The 15,826-nt window shown below is 52.3% G+C and overlaps 1 protein-coding gene across 11 annotated transcripts in view; it reads right to left on the bottom strand.

Annotated features, from left to right (window-relative positions):
• IKZF1 (IKAROS family zinc finger 1) overlaps positions 1–15,826 on the bottom strand; it is an 89,204-nt gene that overhangs the window by 15,080 nt on the left and 58,298 nt on the right. For 9 of the 11 annotated variants that reach the window (XM_074358683.1, XM_074358682.1, XM_074358681.1 and 6 more), the window contains exons 4-5: positions 8,685–8,945; positions 2,870–3,037 (exon numbers count right to left, since the gene is read on the bottom strand). In XM_074358683.1, the coding sequence (XP_074214784.1) occupies positions 2,870–3,037; positions 8,685–8,945 (429 nt within the window). The remainder of the gene's footprint in view (positions 1–2,869; positions 3,038–8,684; positions 8,946–15,826) is intronic. The other 2 variants (XM_074358686.1, XM_074358685.1) reach the window with 1 other exon arrangement.

The following is a 15,826-nucleotide window of genomic DNA, read 5'->3' as shown; positions in this document are numbered from 1 at the left end:
CTTAATGACATGAGCATTTGGCTTCCAAATGTATTTTTCTTTTCCTATCTTGGAAACACTCTGTTTTTTTTTTTTTTTGCTCCCCAAAGAACTTCAGGATGGTGTGGCTTCTGGATCAGTGCTGTGCAACAGGATGTACTCTGTGGATGGCCGTGTCCTCTCCCTGCACCATCCAAGACGCCAAGATGTGGCCGCCAGCCAGCCGTGGCTGCCATGCGTTCCAAGGATGGCTGGTGTCCCTGAGAACTGAAGTTTACATTCTCGTTCATTTTAATTGATTAAAATGTAAATTTAAACACCACATCTGGTAGCGGCCACGGTACTGAGCAGTGCCAGGACAGGGTTTTAAAGCACCTTCCGTTACTTATAAGACACACATTTCCATCCGAAACCAGCATCTTTTACTTCCTTCTCCTATTGTTAGATGTCACATGTTTGAGAGCGTTATGAAAAATCAATGCCCCCTAAATGGGGAACGTTTGGTAAAATGGATTAACCAAAGCTTGTTTCGTTAAATTGCTTCCTTAGGTGGACAGAAGCTCTGGTTTAAGCCGACTGAGACAAAACCCAAAATCTGGAACATTTAAGAGAAGGAAAAACGGATTCTTCTTTATCTGGAGAAAGCACTTCATCCCAAACGTCAGAGAAACAACGTTGAAATAAACAATGTTGCCTAAAATTGTACAATTTTTTGAGCGCGGCCTTTGGACACTAACTGACTGTTAACTAACCCACTCAACGTCCTTTCCTAGAAAGGCTGTAACTTTAGCAAACTCCTGTACACATGGCCTGGTGTCTAAAGGCACATTTTTTTTTTTTCCTGATTATATGATTGATTTCAACTCTGGAACATAAGACGTTCACTGGAAGCAACTGAACTGCAGTAACCAAAGTATATCCACTCTTCTGCAGGAAAGAAAGTCTTTAGCTAAGCTTGCAACTCCACCCTTCCAGGCCACCCAGGCCCCTCTTGTTACGGGCGTGGGGATCTCAGGCCACCACCGGTCGCTGGGGGAAAAGCGGCCCGGCTGGTCGCGGTTTGTAGCGGAACGGGGGTGCGGCCAGTGCAGAACGGAACAGAAAACGACCCTGTCTGGCTCTGCAGACAAAGGCTGGAGTCCCCACTTCGTTCTAGAGGAAGCATCGTGTAGTGTGCCAGTGGTCCACTCAGACGGCAGGCTTGCCAGCAGCCCTGGCTCCACAGTTATCATCTCATCCGTGGATGCATGATAGAAGTAAACGGTCCGAGGCCGACCGCTGCTTCGTGTGACAGCTCCAGAAACTGGCCACACCCGGGGTGCGAGGCCGGCCTGCCCGGACGACGTGAGGGAGCCAGGATGGCCCACAACACTTTCCAGCGTCACAGCAGGACAGGGAAGGGGGAGGCATTGTGTTAAGGGGGCAGGACTGATACGCAGGAGAGATTCCTGTTGCAAAGCGGGGTAACCCAGATGCCATCGGGTTTTCTCCCAAAGGTGGCGGGGGTGCGTGCTTCCTGCCACCTCCAGTGTGGAGTTACCGTCCCCTGCGAGGGTGTCGACGTGACTCCGTGTGAGTGGTCCGTGTGACATTCTAGTCCCAGAATCGCCCGCTAGGCTCCACACACAGACCACGTGACTGTCACATCTGTGGCCTCTCTGGGCCTGTCTGTCACTTAGCTCTCTGCACCCCCTCACCTCCGGCAGGACAGCAGGCACGCTCCTCCCTGCCCACACGTGCGCATTTGCAAATTGTCCCCCTTTGGGGGGGGCAGCAAAGCCCCCGATGACCCCCTGCAGGCACCACTCATGGGAGGAAGATCTCGTTTCCATGATGCCCGTTAAGTGCCCGCCACCCACTGTCTAGCACTGACGAGCACCGTCACCTCCAGGCTCACTCACAGAATCCCACGTCCGTCTGGAACTTTCCCGAAGGCCAGCTTTAGAAACTCACCTGTGGGCATGGACTCAGGCCCCTCTTTCTAGCGGACGTCTCCCCGGATGCCTCCCGCCCAAGACCGGCTGTCCCCTCCCCGTGCTCCCGCTGTCCTCTCTGACACGTGTGCGCATCGTGGTGCCCGAAAGCTCCGTGGGGAGCTCGGTCAAGGTGACAAGGAAGTGGAGCCCGGGGAGGGGCCCCCAAACCCGGCACTGTGACTCTCATCATGTTTGGGGGACAAACCTTCCCCAAGGACCCGCCACCCCCTGCTCCCAGGGCTGCCCGAAGGCTGTGACGTCAAATATCCCGGAGTGTGTGTGTGTGTGTCGGGGGGGTGACATGATCGCATCTGTTCAGTGGTGGCTTTGTGCTCACAGGCTGGGGTGCTTTGAAAATTGTGGGGCCTTCCTGTGACCTCGCTGAGGCTCTGATTTTTCCAGATGCGTTTCCTAAAATCTGGTAACAGCCCCCCCCAACTGGCCTCTCCTGCTGAAGTCCCCGCCGGCCTCCGGTGTGACAATGAGACTCGGGCCCAGGTGGGGCGGGCCCTCAGGTACCAGGCGGCCCCCAGCCCTCGTCTCCGTCACCTCTGCGGCGAAAATGACCCTGGTGATGACTCCGTGTGAAAAGCACTGACGGTGGCTTGATGCTGGACGTCCAGGGCTGTGTTTGGGAACTCTGGGGGCCTGGGCCACAAAAGCGGAGCCGGGAAAAAAGCCTTTGCAAGGGAAATCCACTCACCTGAGAAGGACGAGGCCTCTTCTCTGAGGTAAGACTCATGCGTGTGCACGTGCACGTGTGTGTGAGTGTGAGCTCCCCCCCCAGACCTGTTTCCTCTGGTTCCCCGGGAGGTCGGGGGACCGGGGACGGGCAGCCAGTGCTGTGCTGTGGGGGGCTGCGTCCTGGACCAGGCTGGGAGATGCTGGGTGGCCGCCGGGCCCCGAGGACCTACCGGAGTGCGTCCTCAGGTGGCCGGTGAGGGCGTCCCGCCGGCGACACGCGTAGTTGCACAGGTGGCACTTGAAGGGCTTCTCCCCCGAGTGGAGTTTGATGTGCCGGAGAAGGTTGCCTTTCTGGGTGAAGGAGGCCCCGCACTGGTTGCACTGGAAAGGCCGCTCTCCTGGGGAGGGGGGGGACGGGAGGGACAGCCGGTGAGGACAGAGCTCGGCGCGGCGAGGACGCTGCTTCCCACGGGCCCGGTGACTTCCACCAGCCGCGGGTTTGATGGGACACGCGGCTTTCAGACTCAACCTGCCAGCAGCTCCTTAACGCTTCACTGGTTGGGTCAATTTGATCTGAAAATCTAATTTTTTTTCCCCCCTAAATCAGAATAGCACATCACAATGCAAATTCAAACTCATTTAAATAAAGTGACTGCTACGTTTTGTGATGAAGAGGCACTCTTCCTGATCAGCAGTTTTGGAATAAACCAATATCCAATTCTGCGTGTTGTGGCATTTGGTGGGGTTTTTTTTAATGCGGCTTTTTTCAAAGGGTCTTTAAAATATGCCACTGAAGCATCGAAATAAAAAGGGAACTCATTAAAAATGCATTTCAGGATCAGAAGTTCATTTCAGCGTTACATTCTTATATTTAAATGAAAGCCACTTCATTATAGCAGTTATAATAACTTCAATTCATTTACATTTTCCCTGTTTTTTCCCTTTCAATTTCTCCTCCATTACCTGTCTGTCCCTACGCGGGCGAACAGGAAAGAGACAGAGAGGGAGAGAGAGCGAATGAAACGAGAAGCTGAGGAGCCGGGAGGCTCTGCATCGTCCAAAGAAATGTCCCTCGTCTCCCCACGAAGGTGCGTTTAAACCCCAGCTGCATGGACATGCCTGGCTTTTTGCTTCATCTGGGGTCTCCCAAACCTTTAAGGTCTCATGGGTCCACCTATAGCCACTGAGGACAGTTGCATTTTCAGAATGCATTTCTAAGAGATGTGATTTACTGGTTCAGAGTCCTCGCAGGGGTGACACCACTGGAGTGGGGACCAAAAAAAATAAAAAATAAAATAAAAAAATACAAAACCCCCCCAAAAGCAAAAAGACACAACCCACTGGAATCTCGGGTCCCCAAACCCTGCACGGTAACAAAGTGGTAAACGTGTGTCTGCAAACAGGAAAGGATGCTGCAAAGGAGTCAGCTCTTGGAATCTGAATCGGTGAGTGTTTCTGTTAACTCTCACTGAAGACAGAGGCACGCTGGTCCTCAGTCAGTCAACACCAAAGCTCTTTCAAAACCAAATGTATTTTTTTTTTCCTTTTTAGAAGAAGAGCTGTCTGCAGGACCACACTATCTGGTGTTGAGATTCCATGAAAAGGCATTTCCCTAGGACAGTTTCTCCTTCGGGGGGGGGGGGGGAAGAATGTGTTAAAATGTGTATTTAGCCATTTTCCCAATTAACGTATATGGTTTTGGGGAACAAGACAGAACCCATCCAAAGCAATTTAAGCAGAGGGATACTGGTACTATTAAGACAGGTGCCAGGTTAAATTTAACAGTCTGTTTTGGTGCCTGAATTTCATGTTTAGCCTCATTTTTATTTTCAAGCGAGCTGGGGAGCTGAGTCACGGGAAAATTGATGGATCCTCCAACCACTCACTCTGGGGGGGGGGGCTGGGGCGTTAGGAGACCCCATGCCACGAAAATGCTGATGCTAAGGATGGGGGACACTCCTGGTGGCCAGCGTGGCGTGGCGTGACCCGCACGCACCGTCGAGGGCTCCCTCCGTGCTGGGCGCCTGGCTTAATGGCTGGAGGGACACCCTGCAGTGCAGCCGGGGTCAGTGCAAGACAGAGAGTCAGCGGGGACAGGAAGGACAGGGCGTGACAGCCGGGTGCCCCTTCTGCAGAACAGGGCGGGAAGGAAAGACAGAGGGGACCGTCTCTTCGAGAGTGAAATCTGTCTTCTGATTTGAGTCAGTCTGTAACTGGTGCCTTGCCTGGCAAGCTTTCCTGGAAATCTGTTTCTGATTGCCTGTGCTGGCCTGAATCCCTACACGAGGCTCGGGGACTCCTGAAGGGAGCCTTCCCCGAAATGACAAACTCCCGAGGGGGTTTCCCTTTGCAGGTGCAAGCAGGAAAAGGGAGCCGGGCCCTGGAGCCCAAGGGCAGAACGCAGCCCCGTTTTTCCTGCTCTCGTTGGCCTCCTGCAAGTGGCCAGCTTGCTCATGGCAGCCAAGTTACATCCAGTTTCTCCAAGGCTGTATTCCGTTTTATTTACATGGGATGAGGACTTCCATAGCATGAATTCAAAATTCAGTTTTTCACCCCAGGGACCCTACACAGAGCTGCCAAGTGGCGGGGACTCTCTGTAAGGATGGTTCAGGTCCTGCAAATAACTTCACGGGGTCAAAAAATACAGTCATCGTGGGATTTCTGGGTGTGTATGAGAAGAAGGTGAATTGAACAAAGTACACGGAACTGCAAGAATTCGCTTGGGTCTAACGCAGCCACACCTCGGAGCAGCATCCCAGTCCAATGCTGTGTTTATAAATCATGGTGACTGCGCCCTGTCGCCTTATAGATGGGGACCGAGGGGGCTCCGGGCAGCCCAGACTAACCATAATTCGGACACTTTCCTTGGCGTTTATTATTAAAACTCAAGTCATTTAGGAAATTAAGTTTGCATCTCCGCCTGGCAGGGTTTCCCCTGCCCTGCAAGCTGCTTCCTACCTCTCTGGCCTCTGGTTCTCCCACTAACCCCAAGAGGCTGGGGGGCAGGAGTTACGATTATGCTTGGGTTTCAAAAAAATTAAAACTGAGCCGCCAGCCTGGGGAAGTGAAATGGTGGCACCAGCGGACCCTCACGGAGCTGGCGACATGGGACACCGCCCTGGCATCCGGGAAGGACACCTGGGGACCGGCAGGTGCAGGTCCCGGCTTCGGGGGGGGGGAAGTAAGGTGGCCCCTAAGCTCCCAGACGAAGAGCCCCCTGAAGTCACGCTGTGCATGGTCCGTTACCCAAGTGCGTGCCCCGCCGCCCACGGGTGCTCCGAGCCTGTGCACCCCGGCATCCTCTGGGGTTGCATCAGAGTCTGCGTTTCCACAGAGCCCCCGGGGGGCTTCTGTGGACTTGAAGCTTTGAGAAGCGCTGCTCTGGGGGTGCTTTTAGGCTTAGAGGGGCCAGGGCGGAGTCGCTGATGAGCAAAGCATGTGCTTCTCTCGTGTCTTCCACGCAGGTGCCAGGAAAACGGAAAGCTTTCTAGCACGTCTGTTTATTCAAACCAAGTTTGGCCAAGTTATCTCTACACTTTGACTCTGTAATTACGTGAGGGGGAAAAACACTGGGAAGACAATTTAGAGGTTCTCTGTTTCAGTTTTTTTTTTTTTAACCCAGAAATCAAGGCAAGAACCATAAAACTGTTGTCTATGTCCCTGTTTCTGGGATTTACTGGTCCCGTAAAGGAAGGACTCCATGTGTCGGCCTGTCCTTGCCACTTAGCTGCCACCTGGGGAGGAGACGGCAGCAAGCAGCTGATGCTTCTCTGCATATCCGTACTTGGTAGGTTAATTCATTAAATGCAATTCTTCTTCTTCTTTTTTTTAATCCGGGCAGGCAGTCATTATATTCTGGCCATTTCGTATGCCAGGATTTCATTCATTTATCAAATATTTATTTAAGAGAATTTTCGCTGTACAGCCAGGCTTTACATGAATTAGCAGGAAAGTAATTCATTTGTGAAGGCTATTCCTCCATCAGGAGTGTATTAGCGTGGCTCCCGGTGTATTCTGTTAAGTGTCCATCACCGGGAAACCCACCTTCACCCTAATTTCCGCCTCATTACAAAGCAGGGTGGGTGGGGGGGGCCTGACCACGCTCGTGGGAGCGTCACGTGGGGCTGGACATGACGGGGCTACTTCACTGGGTAATTGGAGGGTTAAGGGGCACATTAGGGAAAGTCGGGCTTGCTTAGCTGTAGAACTTAAATTTTTATTGAAAATGAATGTTTATTGAAAATAAATGTATTTTACAGGTTTTCCAGCTGCACGACAGCCAGAAGGCCGTCATCTGAGGGAACCTCCTGATTCAAATTAAAAAATGATCTGCATTTCTGGACAAATTGGTATTTGGGCTCAATGGATTTTCTGAATTTCTGCTTCATTTCTTGATAATCAGAAACCTGTCTATCCCCACATAAGACTTGCATGAAGCTGTGATTTTCAAGTCTTCCTCGTCACGTCCCTGGGACAACTTATAAAGTTTGTTTTGCCTCTAAAGTCTGCTTTTTAATCTGTTTTTTTTTTTTTTTGGCCTTCTCTTGTGGAGAACAGTGGTAGACACCGGCTTTGTGCTGACCTGCGATGCCACCCCGTAGGCAGCAATGTATCAGGGCATGTTTTATGTTCCAGCTTTCATGACCACTGGACTTGGCGAATTGATTGTGTTTTGCCCCCTTTAAAAGATTTAGGGCAGAAGGGCAACGTTTCTGTTTGACTCAAAAGACACCTCGTGCAGGCAGTTAAAGGTAAGAGGTGAGAAGGTGACCTGTTGATACTGTATTTTGAAGACTTTCCGGTGCCATCAGGGATGACCTGACAGTCCCGGTGGAAAAGAATGTGACAGGCCAGCCACCAGGACTGCACACTGGGGACGAGGAGGGGACAGAACCAAGACCCTGGTTCTCCAGCCCCCAATGTGAGAACCTCTCAGGAGCCTGGGCGCAGCCATCAGACACGAGGCTCTCTCCCTCCTTCATTTCTGGACACAGAATACTGTATTCTCTGTTAAGTCCAAACCCTCCATCACATCATCTACTAGATGGGGGGGTTGGCTGTTAAGTTCTTTACCAATCTGAGGTGAAAAGCGATGGCAAGCAAGCAATCTCGTTGGAAGTCTCACCCGCTGCAGGATAAGCCATCGGAGAAACTGAGCACTTCCTGAAAGACTGAATTTTGCAGCTATTCCTTCATTCAACTCGTGCTTCTAAAACTCAAGCCCTGTTCGTTTGCACCCCTCCCCAAAATGACTCATGACTCCTCAGTGGAGAAGTCTGAGGAGTAGATTTCAGCGTGTCAGTCTCCTCCCGTTTCATCTGGTTTTGTTTTCTTAAGGGTGAGCCATTTGGCACATGTGGGGTGACAGCGTCCTTGTCCCTGTCCAGCGGGTTTAACCTCACGGCCCTCGACAGAACTCGCGTGAGGCTGTTACCTTTTCTGTTCTGTTTTATGGCTTTAACTTTATAGGATCGAATTGAAGATTTTTTTTTGTTCTGATCAAATTGAAGTCAGTATTTTTTTTTTGTCACCTCAAAGCAGCATGTGAACACAAAAGGAAAAAGTGGGCTGAAGTAGCCAGTCTTGCCCCCCAGGCCGCCTCCCTGGCCTGCCAGATTGGTGACTCCCAGCTCCCCGAACAGAGCCAGGAGTGAAACATTAAACAGAACTGGCTGCCAGAAAGCCTCATCAAATTTAAAAAACTCGACCACCATCCAGTTCGCAGTATAATTTTATGGGATGGAGATCATATTAAAATAATGGAAAACAGAAACAAAAAAAAAAAAAAAAGAAAGAAAAAAGAAAAAAACCCAAGAAATCAACAACCCAGGTCTCTTTTTGGGTATGGTTCCAGGGAGGGTGGATTTCAGGTTCGGATTGCTCATGCAGGATAAGAAAGCTACGCCTCGCTTTGACTGGGAGCCACTGCCACGCTGCCAGTCAGTTGGCAACAGGATCAGAACACTTTGCTCAAAAGGGCATTTCCTCTGCTACACCCCACGGACCTCTCCAGGTCGCCAACAGAGGGTCTACGCCAGGCCTTACCCGTGTGGCTTCTCTTGTGGACCATGAGAACATTGGGGCCGATGCAAATTATCCCACAGACATCACACTTTAGTTTGCCGTTCGGAAGTCGAATGCCTCCGGCTCCTGACAAAGCTTTGTGGCCTTGGGCACTGTGGGAGCCATTCATTTTCTCTCCCGAGGCATCAAGCATTCGTAAGTCCTCTGCACACTCTTCACCATTCATTTCACAGGCACGCCCATTCTCTTCATCACTCTGAGTCTCTACTTTAACATTACTGGCTGAAAGAGACAACACAGGGTGCCGCTCAGTGTCATCGCAGGAACAAGGCAAAACAGCACAACAGCGAAAGGAACGACCCAGTGGAAGCAGAAGGCTTCTAAACGTACAGCAGCGGTGACCGTGCAACCGTGCGACCGTGGCCCCGAGCTCCGGGCGTATCGACCCACCGGGAGATGTCATGGGTTCGGGACCACTCGCCTGTCCTTTCCAAAGGGCTGAATGGCAGGGTGTGCAAATGCACAAAAAGCCTTTTTATCAATTCTCGCTTTCAAGTTGGGGGGCCTCTGAACACATTAAGGTCACCGGGTGCACAGGGACAACCTTGTAGCACCTCCGGAGTGACCTGAGGCCAAGTTCTGTGAGCCAAAAGCACCCCTCCCATCAACAGGTGAGGACTGATCACGTGACTCATGACTTCTCAGTGGAAAGGTCTGAGGAGTAGATTTCAGCGTATCAGTCTCTTCCCGTTCCGTTTGGTTCTGTTTTCTTAAGGGTGAGCCGCGTGGCCCATATGGGGTGACAGCGTCCCTGAGTTGTGTGTGACCTTGTTTGGCAAAAATCCCTAGAAAGTGCTTATCAAGCCTGGAAAAAACCTCACTTTCCGCTGCTACCTTTTTTGTTTGTTTCATGGGTTGATAAACGTAGGGACACAACCCAGTAAACGCATACTCAGATTTCTGACAGTGGATTCCTGAAAGACTTCCGTGTGTTTGTTTTTTGGGTGCACCATCATTCTCCATCCCTTTCACCACATAATGATAATAAGCCATGTGTCCTAAAGCAGATCCATGATTTCTTAGGTTTTCTTCCAGCTCCTGAAGGGTTGACGGGGATGGTTTGTGAACGTTAAGAGGTCTCGGCTAGCTTTTCAACAAGAAAGCCTTGTGCACGTGTGGGGTGAAGGGTTCCTGCTACCGAGTATAGTAACCACCGTCCACCCTGCTCTGTTTCCCCAGCGTCACAATCAGGGTCATGACTGACATCATTCACGTATTTTTCTTGGTAAAGGAAACAAGACATTTGATTTGCATTCTTCTGAAACGCTGATGCATGGCTGAATCCAATGTTGGTTGGGATAACCTGCAGTCACGCTGAAAGCCGTCATTTCCATCAGAGTTAGTAAGATTAGTAAGAGGAAGTAAGTAAACTCTGCCAAGTAAAGTAACCAAAGAGACCGACAGGAACCACGGCGACAAAACCTTTGCCCAACGTTGTGAATCATGGGGTTCTCCGAGCGTGGTCCCCGGGCACCACCACCAGCATCTCCTGAGAACCTGCCAAGGGGGGAAGACTCTCGGGTCCACCCCAGACCCACTGAACCAGAAACCCCAGGGGTGGGCCCCGCCCTGGCGTTGCCACGAACCCCCCAGAGGATTCCAACGGACACTCAGATGGGAGGGAACCTGTGCTAGTAACCCCCCCAGGTTCATTTCAGTCAACACATGCCTCATGCTGGGGAGGTCCAGAGCCCAGACTCTGAAGCCACAGTTTCTGGCTTGGAATCTCAGCTCCTCTCTATTTTTTTTTTTTTTTTTTTTTGGCAGAGGGTGTAGAGGATGGGTAATTAGGCTTATATTTTAATTTATCTTAAGGGCAGTGCTGGGAATGGAACCCAGGACCTCATGTACGCAAGGCACGGGCTCTGCCCCTGAGCTACACCCTCCTCCCAGCTCCACTCTTCATAAGCTCTGGGATCTTGGGTAAGCCTCGCATCTTCTCTATACCTCGGTTTCCTCATCTGTAAAAACAATGGGGGAACTGTCAGCCCTGGTCCAGTGGGAGCACTGAGAGGACATAGTGGGTGAAGAGATGCCGAGTGAGCTTAGGACACTGACCGGCACGGCACGTGACGCCACGTTTCCACAGAAGGGGCGTCTGCCTCACCCCAGGAATGGCCACCGCACTGTAATATTGAACCCTGTAATATTTAACAACAGCCCTATAAGCGAGGCACTGTTACCGCATTTCACAGCTGGAGGAGCTCCAGCACAGAGACGTCGAGCAACTTGCCTGGGGTCACACAGCTGGCAAGCAGCGGAGCTGGGAACGGCTCCCGCGCCCGCATTCCCATCTGCTCTCCCACCCAGGATTCCCCCTGAGCTCTCTGGAGAGAAGACTTGTCGACAAATACGTGAGTGGAACCAATGAGCTGGACCACAGCCCTCACTGTGGACAAGAAGATTCCAGAACTGAAGGGCCACCTGTTTCCATGCGATCCCTGCATCCCGTCAGACTGTCCTGAGACGTCCAAGATTCCCAGGAGCGGCCTGCTTCTCAGCGGCCACTGCTGGGCTCCCCCGGCCTCCAGAGACAAGGGACCGAGTCCTGCAGACACGGCGGGGACGGGAGACCAGGCAGCCAAGGATGCTCCCGGCCTCGGTCTGAGCTCTGAGCTCTCCGGACTCGCGTTCTCCGCCACGTGCTGGTTAGCGTTTCAGGTGGAGGCTAATTCTACACCTAAAAGACCTCTGCACCCCTTAGCCCAGGAGTACGTTTAATCAGTCCGTCGGCTGGCTTTTAAAGATGAGATGGGGGCTTCGCAGAGCCCAGTGGAGCGAGTTACCGGAGCCGAGACGCGGGGCTGCAGCTGGGGGACGGGGCCCAGGCAGGTGGACGAGAGCCCGGACAGCTCCCTCGGGATGGTCCTCCGCTCGGCTCCGCACAGAGCCGGCCCCTGCTTTCCCCAAAACGCACATCTGCACAGGCTCACCTGCCAGAGACCCCCGCTGGCCCTGCCTTATTCAGACAGACAGGGCGCCCTGTGGCCTGTGCCGTTGGGGACGGCGTGGCGCCTTCAGGGGGAGCAGAAGGGAGCAGGGATGCAGCAGGGGGCTTTGAGTTCTGACATCTCCCACGCTGGCAGAGGAGGGGACGGGTGTCAGGAGGGAAGGGGACGAGGACAGAGACGGCCAAGGGCAGGACAGAAGTGGCCTTAAATATCCCAGGGGCCCTCCAGCCAGAAGGCTTGACACCCGTCACTCATTTGACCAGTGGTTCTTGAAGGCGGGTCTTTGCCGTTAACCACGCCAGGCGACGTCTTCTCCGAGAAAACTGTATTAATAGAACCAAAAAGAAGCTAGGAGATGGAAAGGCGTGGGGGGAGCTGGTTGTAAACTGCAGGAACAGGTTGTAAATTGCAGGTTCGAAGAATAAAGTTGAGGATGCTGTGATGTTCTGGGTTTCTGAGATGAAGCGTGCCAACCGACCCCCACAGCGTGGACCCCCAGATCACGGGGCTGGCCCGAGGGCTCCTTACGAGAGACGCCACGCCAGGGCACGATGGGGCAGCTCTGTGGCCGGTGAGAGAGGGGACAGGGCGCCTGCGGGGGTTACAGGTGAGGAGCACGTGGCTGCGGGCATTTCCGCTTCAAGCACGTGCGAGTTTTCCCTCCATGTGGGGAGAGATGTGTCCGTCTTTGTGGACAAACGCAAACCGGGCCCTGATTCTGCCCATCGGGGAGGGTGTCCGCAAAAACGGGGTCTCTCATCCAACGAGCAGGAGCAAACGGGCTACGGGCTTATTATTTTGGAGCTGACAGACATCCGGGCGTAAAACTACCCTAACACGAGGCAGACACAGTCCAGGCTTCGAAAGGTGAACTTCACAGACACACGAGCCAGGTCCACCTGCGTTACAGTGCACGCGCTGGACACGCGAGCTCGGGACAGGGGTCTCTTGGCTTCACTTATGTCCGCGTGAAAATGGCTTTGAGGGTTTTAGGGGACGGAGAGCTAGGGCAGAGGTGTGGTCCGAGAAAAGAGGGTGGAAGATGCCATCTGGGGGCCTGGGTTAGTGGACAACCGGGTCCCCTGCACTGGCCAGGCAGGACACCTCCTTCAAGACGGGCGAGCACGGCCCGGGCGGGTCAGCGGGAAGGAAGGACGTCAGAGGGGCACAGAAGCCGGTCCCCAGGGACGTCAAGGGGACGGGATGTGCGGGGCTCGGAGAAACACGCCTCGCGCTAAGAGCGGTGAGACCCCGAGCATCTCGAGCAAACAGGCTCCAGGAGGGAGGGAGGAGGTGGGGTGAAGGAGGGGTGGCCTCTGCAGGGCAGTGGCTTTGCGCAAGCCTGGCTGGCAGGCTCCCCCTGCGGGCAGCTTGTCACTCAAGGAGCCGCAGAAGGGACTGGCGCTCGTGTGCAGAGGGCTGGTCCCTGTCCCTGCGTGTGACTTGTGTGGCTCTGGGTGCCGGGGGGACCCATGATTTTGAGGCACACAAGCTGCAGAAGTCAGGCACCAGCGGCTGCCCGGACCAGGGAAGGGGGAGAGGGGACGGATGCCCGAGGCGACGCGGGGCACTTACTTAAGCTGCCCGTCCCCTGCACTGTCATAAGCAGACGCCCTGGGGCCCAGCCAAAGGGACAGGCTGGCTTCTGACTCCCGTCGCTTGAGAAGGCCACGTGACCAGGCCTTCAGTCTTCTCCCTTCAGACCCGCCTTGGGGAGGAGGTGTCAGTTTCAGGAACGAGTCAGTCCCCTCCAACTTGGGTCCACCCCACGGCGGCTGTCCCCATGGGAAGTGGCCAGGGCTGATGTCAGCCTCCTCCGAATTCCCAGACCCCTCCCTCCGCCCCATCTCCTTGGACCCCAAGCTGCTTAGCATCTGTGAAATGTTACACTCTCCATGAATAGAAGGGTCATACTTTTAAATCTTTTATAACTTCATCCCCCACCGCTTAGAAAAATGTCCGACTCGGTAAGATGCTGAATCGAACCGATTAAACACAGAACACGTTTCGGAGACCTCTGGACCACTCTGGCTCGCGTCTAACCCGGCAGCTCTCCCTCTGACTCCCGAGAGCTGATGGACAGGGCCCCGTGTCACTATTTAATCACGCGAAGACTGGATGTCTTCAAACCCTGAGCCAAAGCCACGTTCCTTCACAGAAGCAATTCAGAATTAGGAAAAATTGAAGTCCCGCTGGCGTATGTTTCAGAGGCCGCGTTCACAGCGATGGTGTTAGTAACAGGATGGTCTTAAGGGCACCCTCCCCGCCCCCGGCCCCAGAACCTCAGCACATAGGCAAGTTTGGCACTGAAGATTCTGCAGAATCTGGGTGATTCTGGGTCAGTGGGGCCAGAGGCCCAGATTTACCACCAAGCATCGCATGCACTCATGAACGATTAAAACGTTTTAATGCAAAGGGCAGCCCCCGCCTTACAAATGGATGGTGTCTCCACTTCATTCTCTTTTTCCTTTTAGAGTGGACCTTTAGACGTAATTGCTCAGGTAAATATTTGGAACTCAGACTGCATTTTGCCATTGAAAAGACATTCCCCAACGGGTACACTACAGTACGAGTTGAGGCCATGTGAACCTGAACTGCTCAGTATTTTCAACAGCAGAACAAGAAACAGAAATATTCCTGCCACCGGCGAGCACCTAGCAACAAATCGAAGGCAATAACAATATTTAAGGTGTAGCCTGAATGAGGGTAACAGAATGAAACTTTCAGATGAAGACATGTTTCTATGCTGCCTCTAACGGATTTAGGAAGACTTTTAAGCATTTTTAAGGCTAATAAAACCATTATTCTAACTAATGAAATGTAGGGTCCTTTCTCCTTGCAAAGATGCATGATTAGAAGTACGTTTATCCTTTTGAAGGATGGCCGCTCCGACCGGTGGGAGGTGGCACCTTGCTGCAGTTTTGATCTGCATTTCTCTGACAATTCGCGATACTGAGCATTTTTTCATGTGCCTGTTGCCCATTTGTATGTCTTCATTGGAGAATTGCTTGTTTAGGTCTTCTGCCCATTTTTGGACTGGGTTTTTGTTTTTTTGTTTTTTTTCTTATTAAGCCATATGAGCTGTTTATATATTCTGGAAATCCCACCCTTGTCAGTTTCTTCTTTTGCAAATACCTTCTCCATCTTTTAAAAATATTTTTTTCCTATTCATTGGAGAACTGCTAGCTTGGGAAGGGATAAATTGGGAATTTACAGCTTGCAGACACTAACTGCTATGTATAAAACAGATCAACCAGGTCCTCCTGCAAAGCACAGGGAACTCTAGTCAACACCCTGTAGTAACCTGTAATGAAAAAGAATATAAAAATATATGTATGTGCAGGTATGACGGGGACATGACGCTGGGCACCAGAAACTGACACAGCACAGCCAACTGATGATACTTCAATAAAAATAAAATAAAAGATACGTTTGGCTGCTGAAAAAGAAGATGTTCACCCTTCTTTGATGTTTTAGGCTTTTAAGTGGAATGAAATCAGGGGGGAGCGAAAAGAGGTGGCCAGTTTGTGTTTTTAATTTTCAAGAAATAAGAAAAAAGAGACGAGGGGTGAGGAGGGTAATTCTCCACCGTGACCTCTAGGTGGTGATGTTGGTCCCAGAACAGCTGGGTTGCTGTTTGGGGGCGGGAGGTGGGGTGGGGGTGGGGGTGGGGAGTGCGGAGGGGGAGGGTTACAATTAGGGTACCCGGGAGGGGATGGAGAAGAAGGAGACAAAGGGGTGCTTATAGCCTGTGAACCCAACTGTGTAATATAGAGACAGGCAGTGAATCATAACATGGTCACCTGGAACGCCTCCAAACCCTGTATCTCTGTCCACACCGTGAGTGGGGTCTGAGGTCTTCACCAGAGGGTCGGCTTCGACGGTACCAGATGCCCGAGCCTTCCTCAGACTTACTGCAAACGCGTCTTAGAAGCTATCGCCTTGGTCTTTTATTATTATGATGATGATGTTTGCAGCGGGGAGGTAATTAGGCTTCTTTATGTATTTTTTTAAATCAATTTTTTGCTCGGTTTTTTCAGTGGGGGGGCTGGGGATGGAACCCAGGACCGCGTGCGTGCTAAGCACGCGCTCTGCCCGTGAGTGGCACCCTCCCCGCCCTGGTAGCGTGGTGTTTCATGTCACCGTATAAGC

This window comes from Camelus bactrianus, chromosome 36 (genome assembly GCF_048773025.1).
Source record: "Camelus bactrianus isolate YW-2024 breed Bactrian camel chromosome 36, ASM4877302v1, whole genome shotgun sequence".
NCBI lineage: Eukaryota > Metazoa > Chordata > Mammalia > Artiodactyla > Camelidae > Camelus > Camelus bactrianus.
The sequence above is the reverse complement of the archived record's forward strand: the minus strand, read 5'-3'. Positions and strand labels throughout refer to the sequence as shown.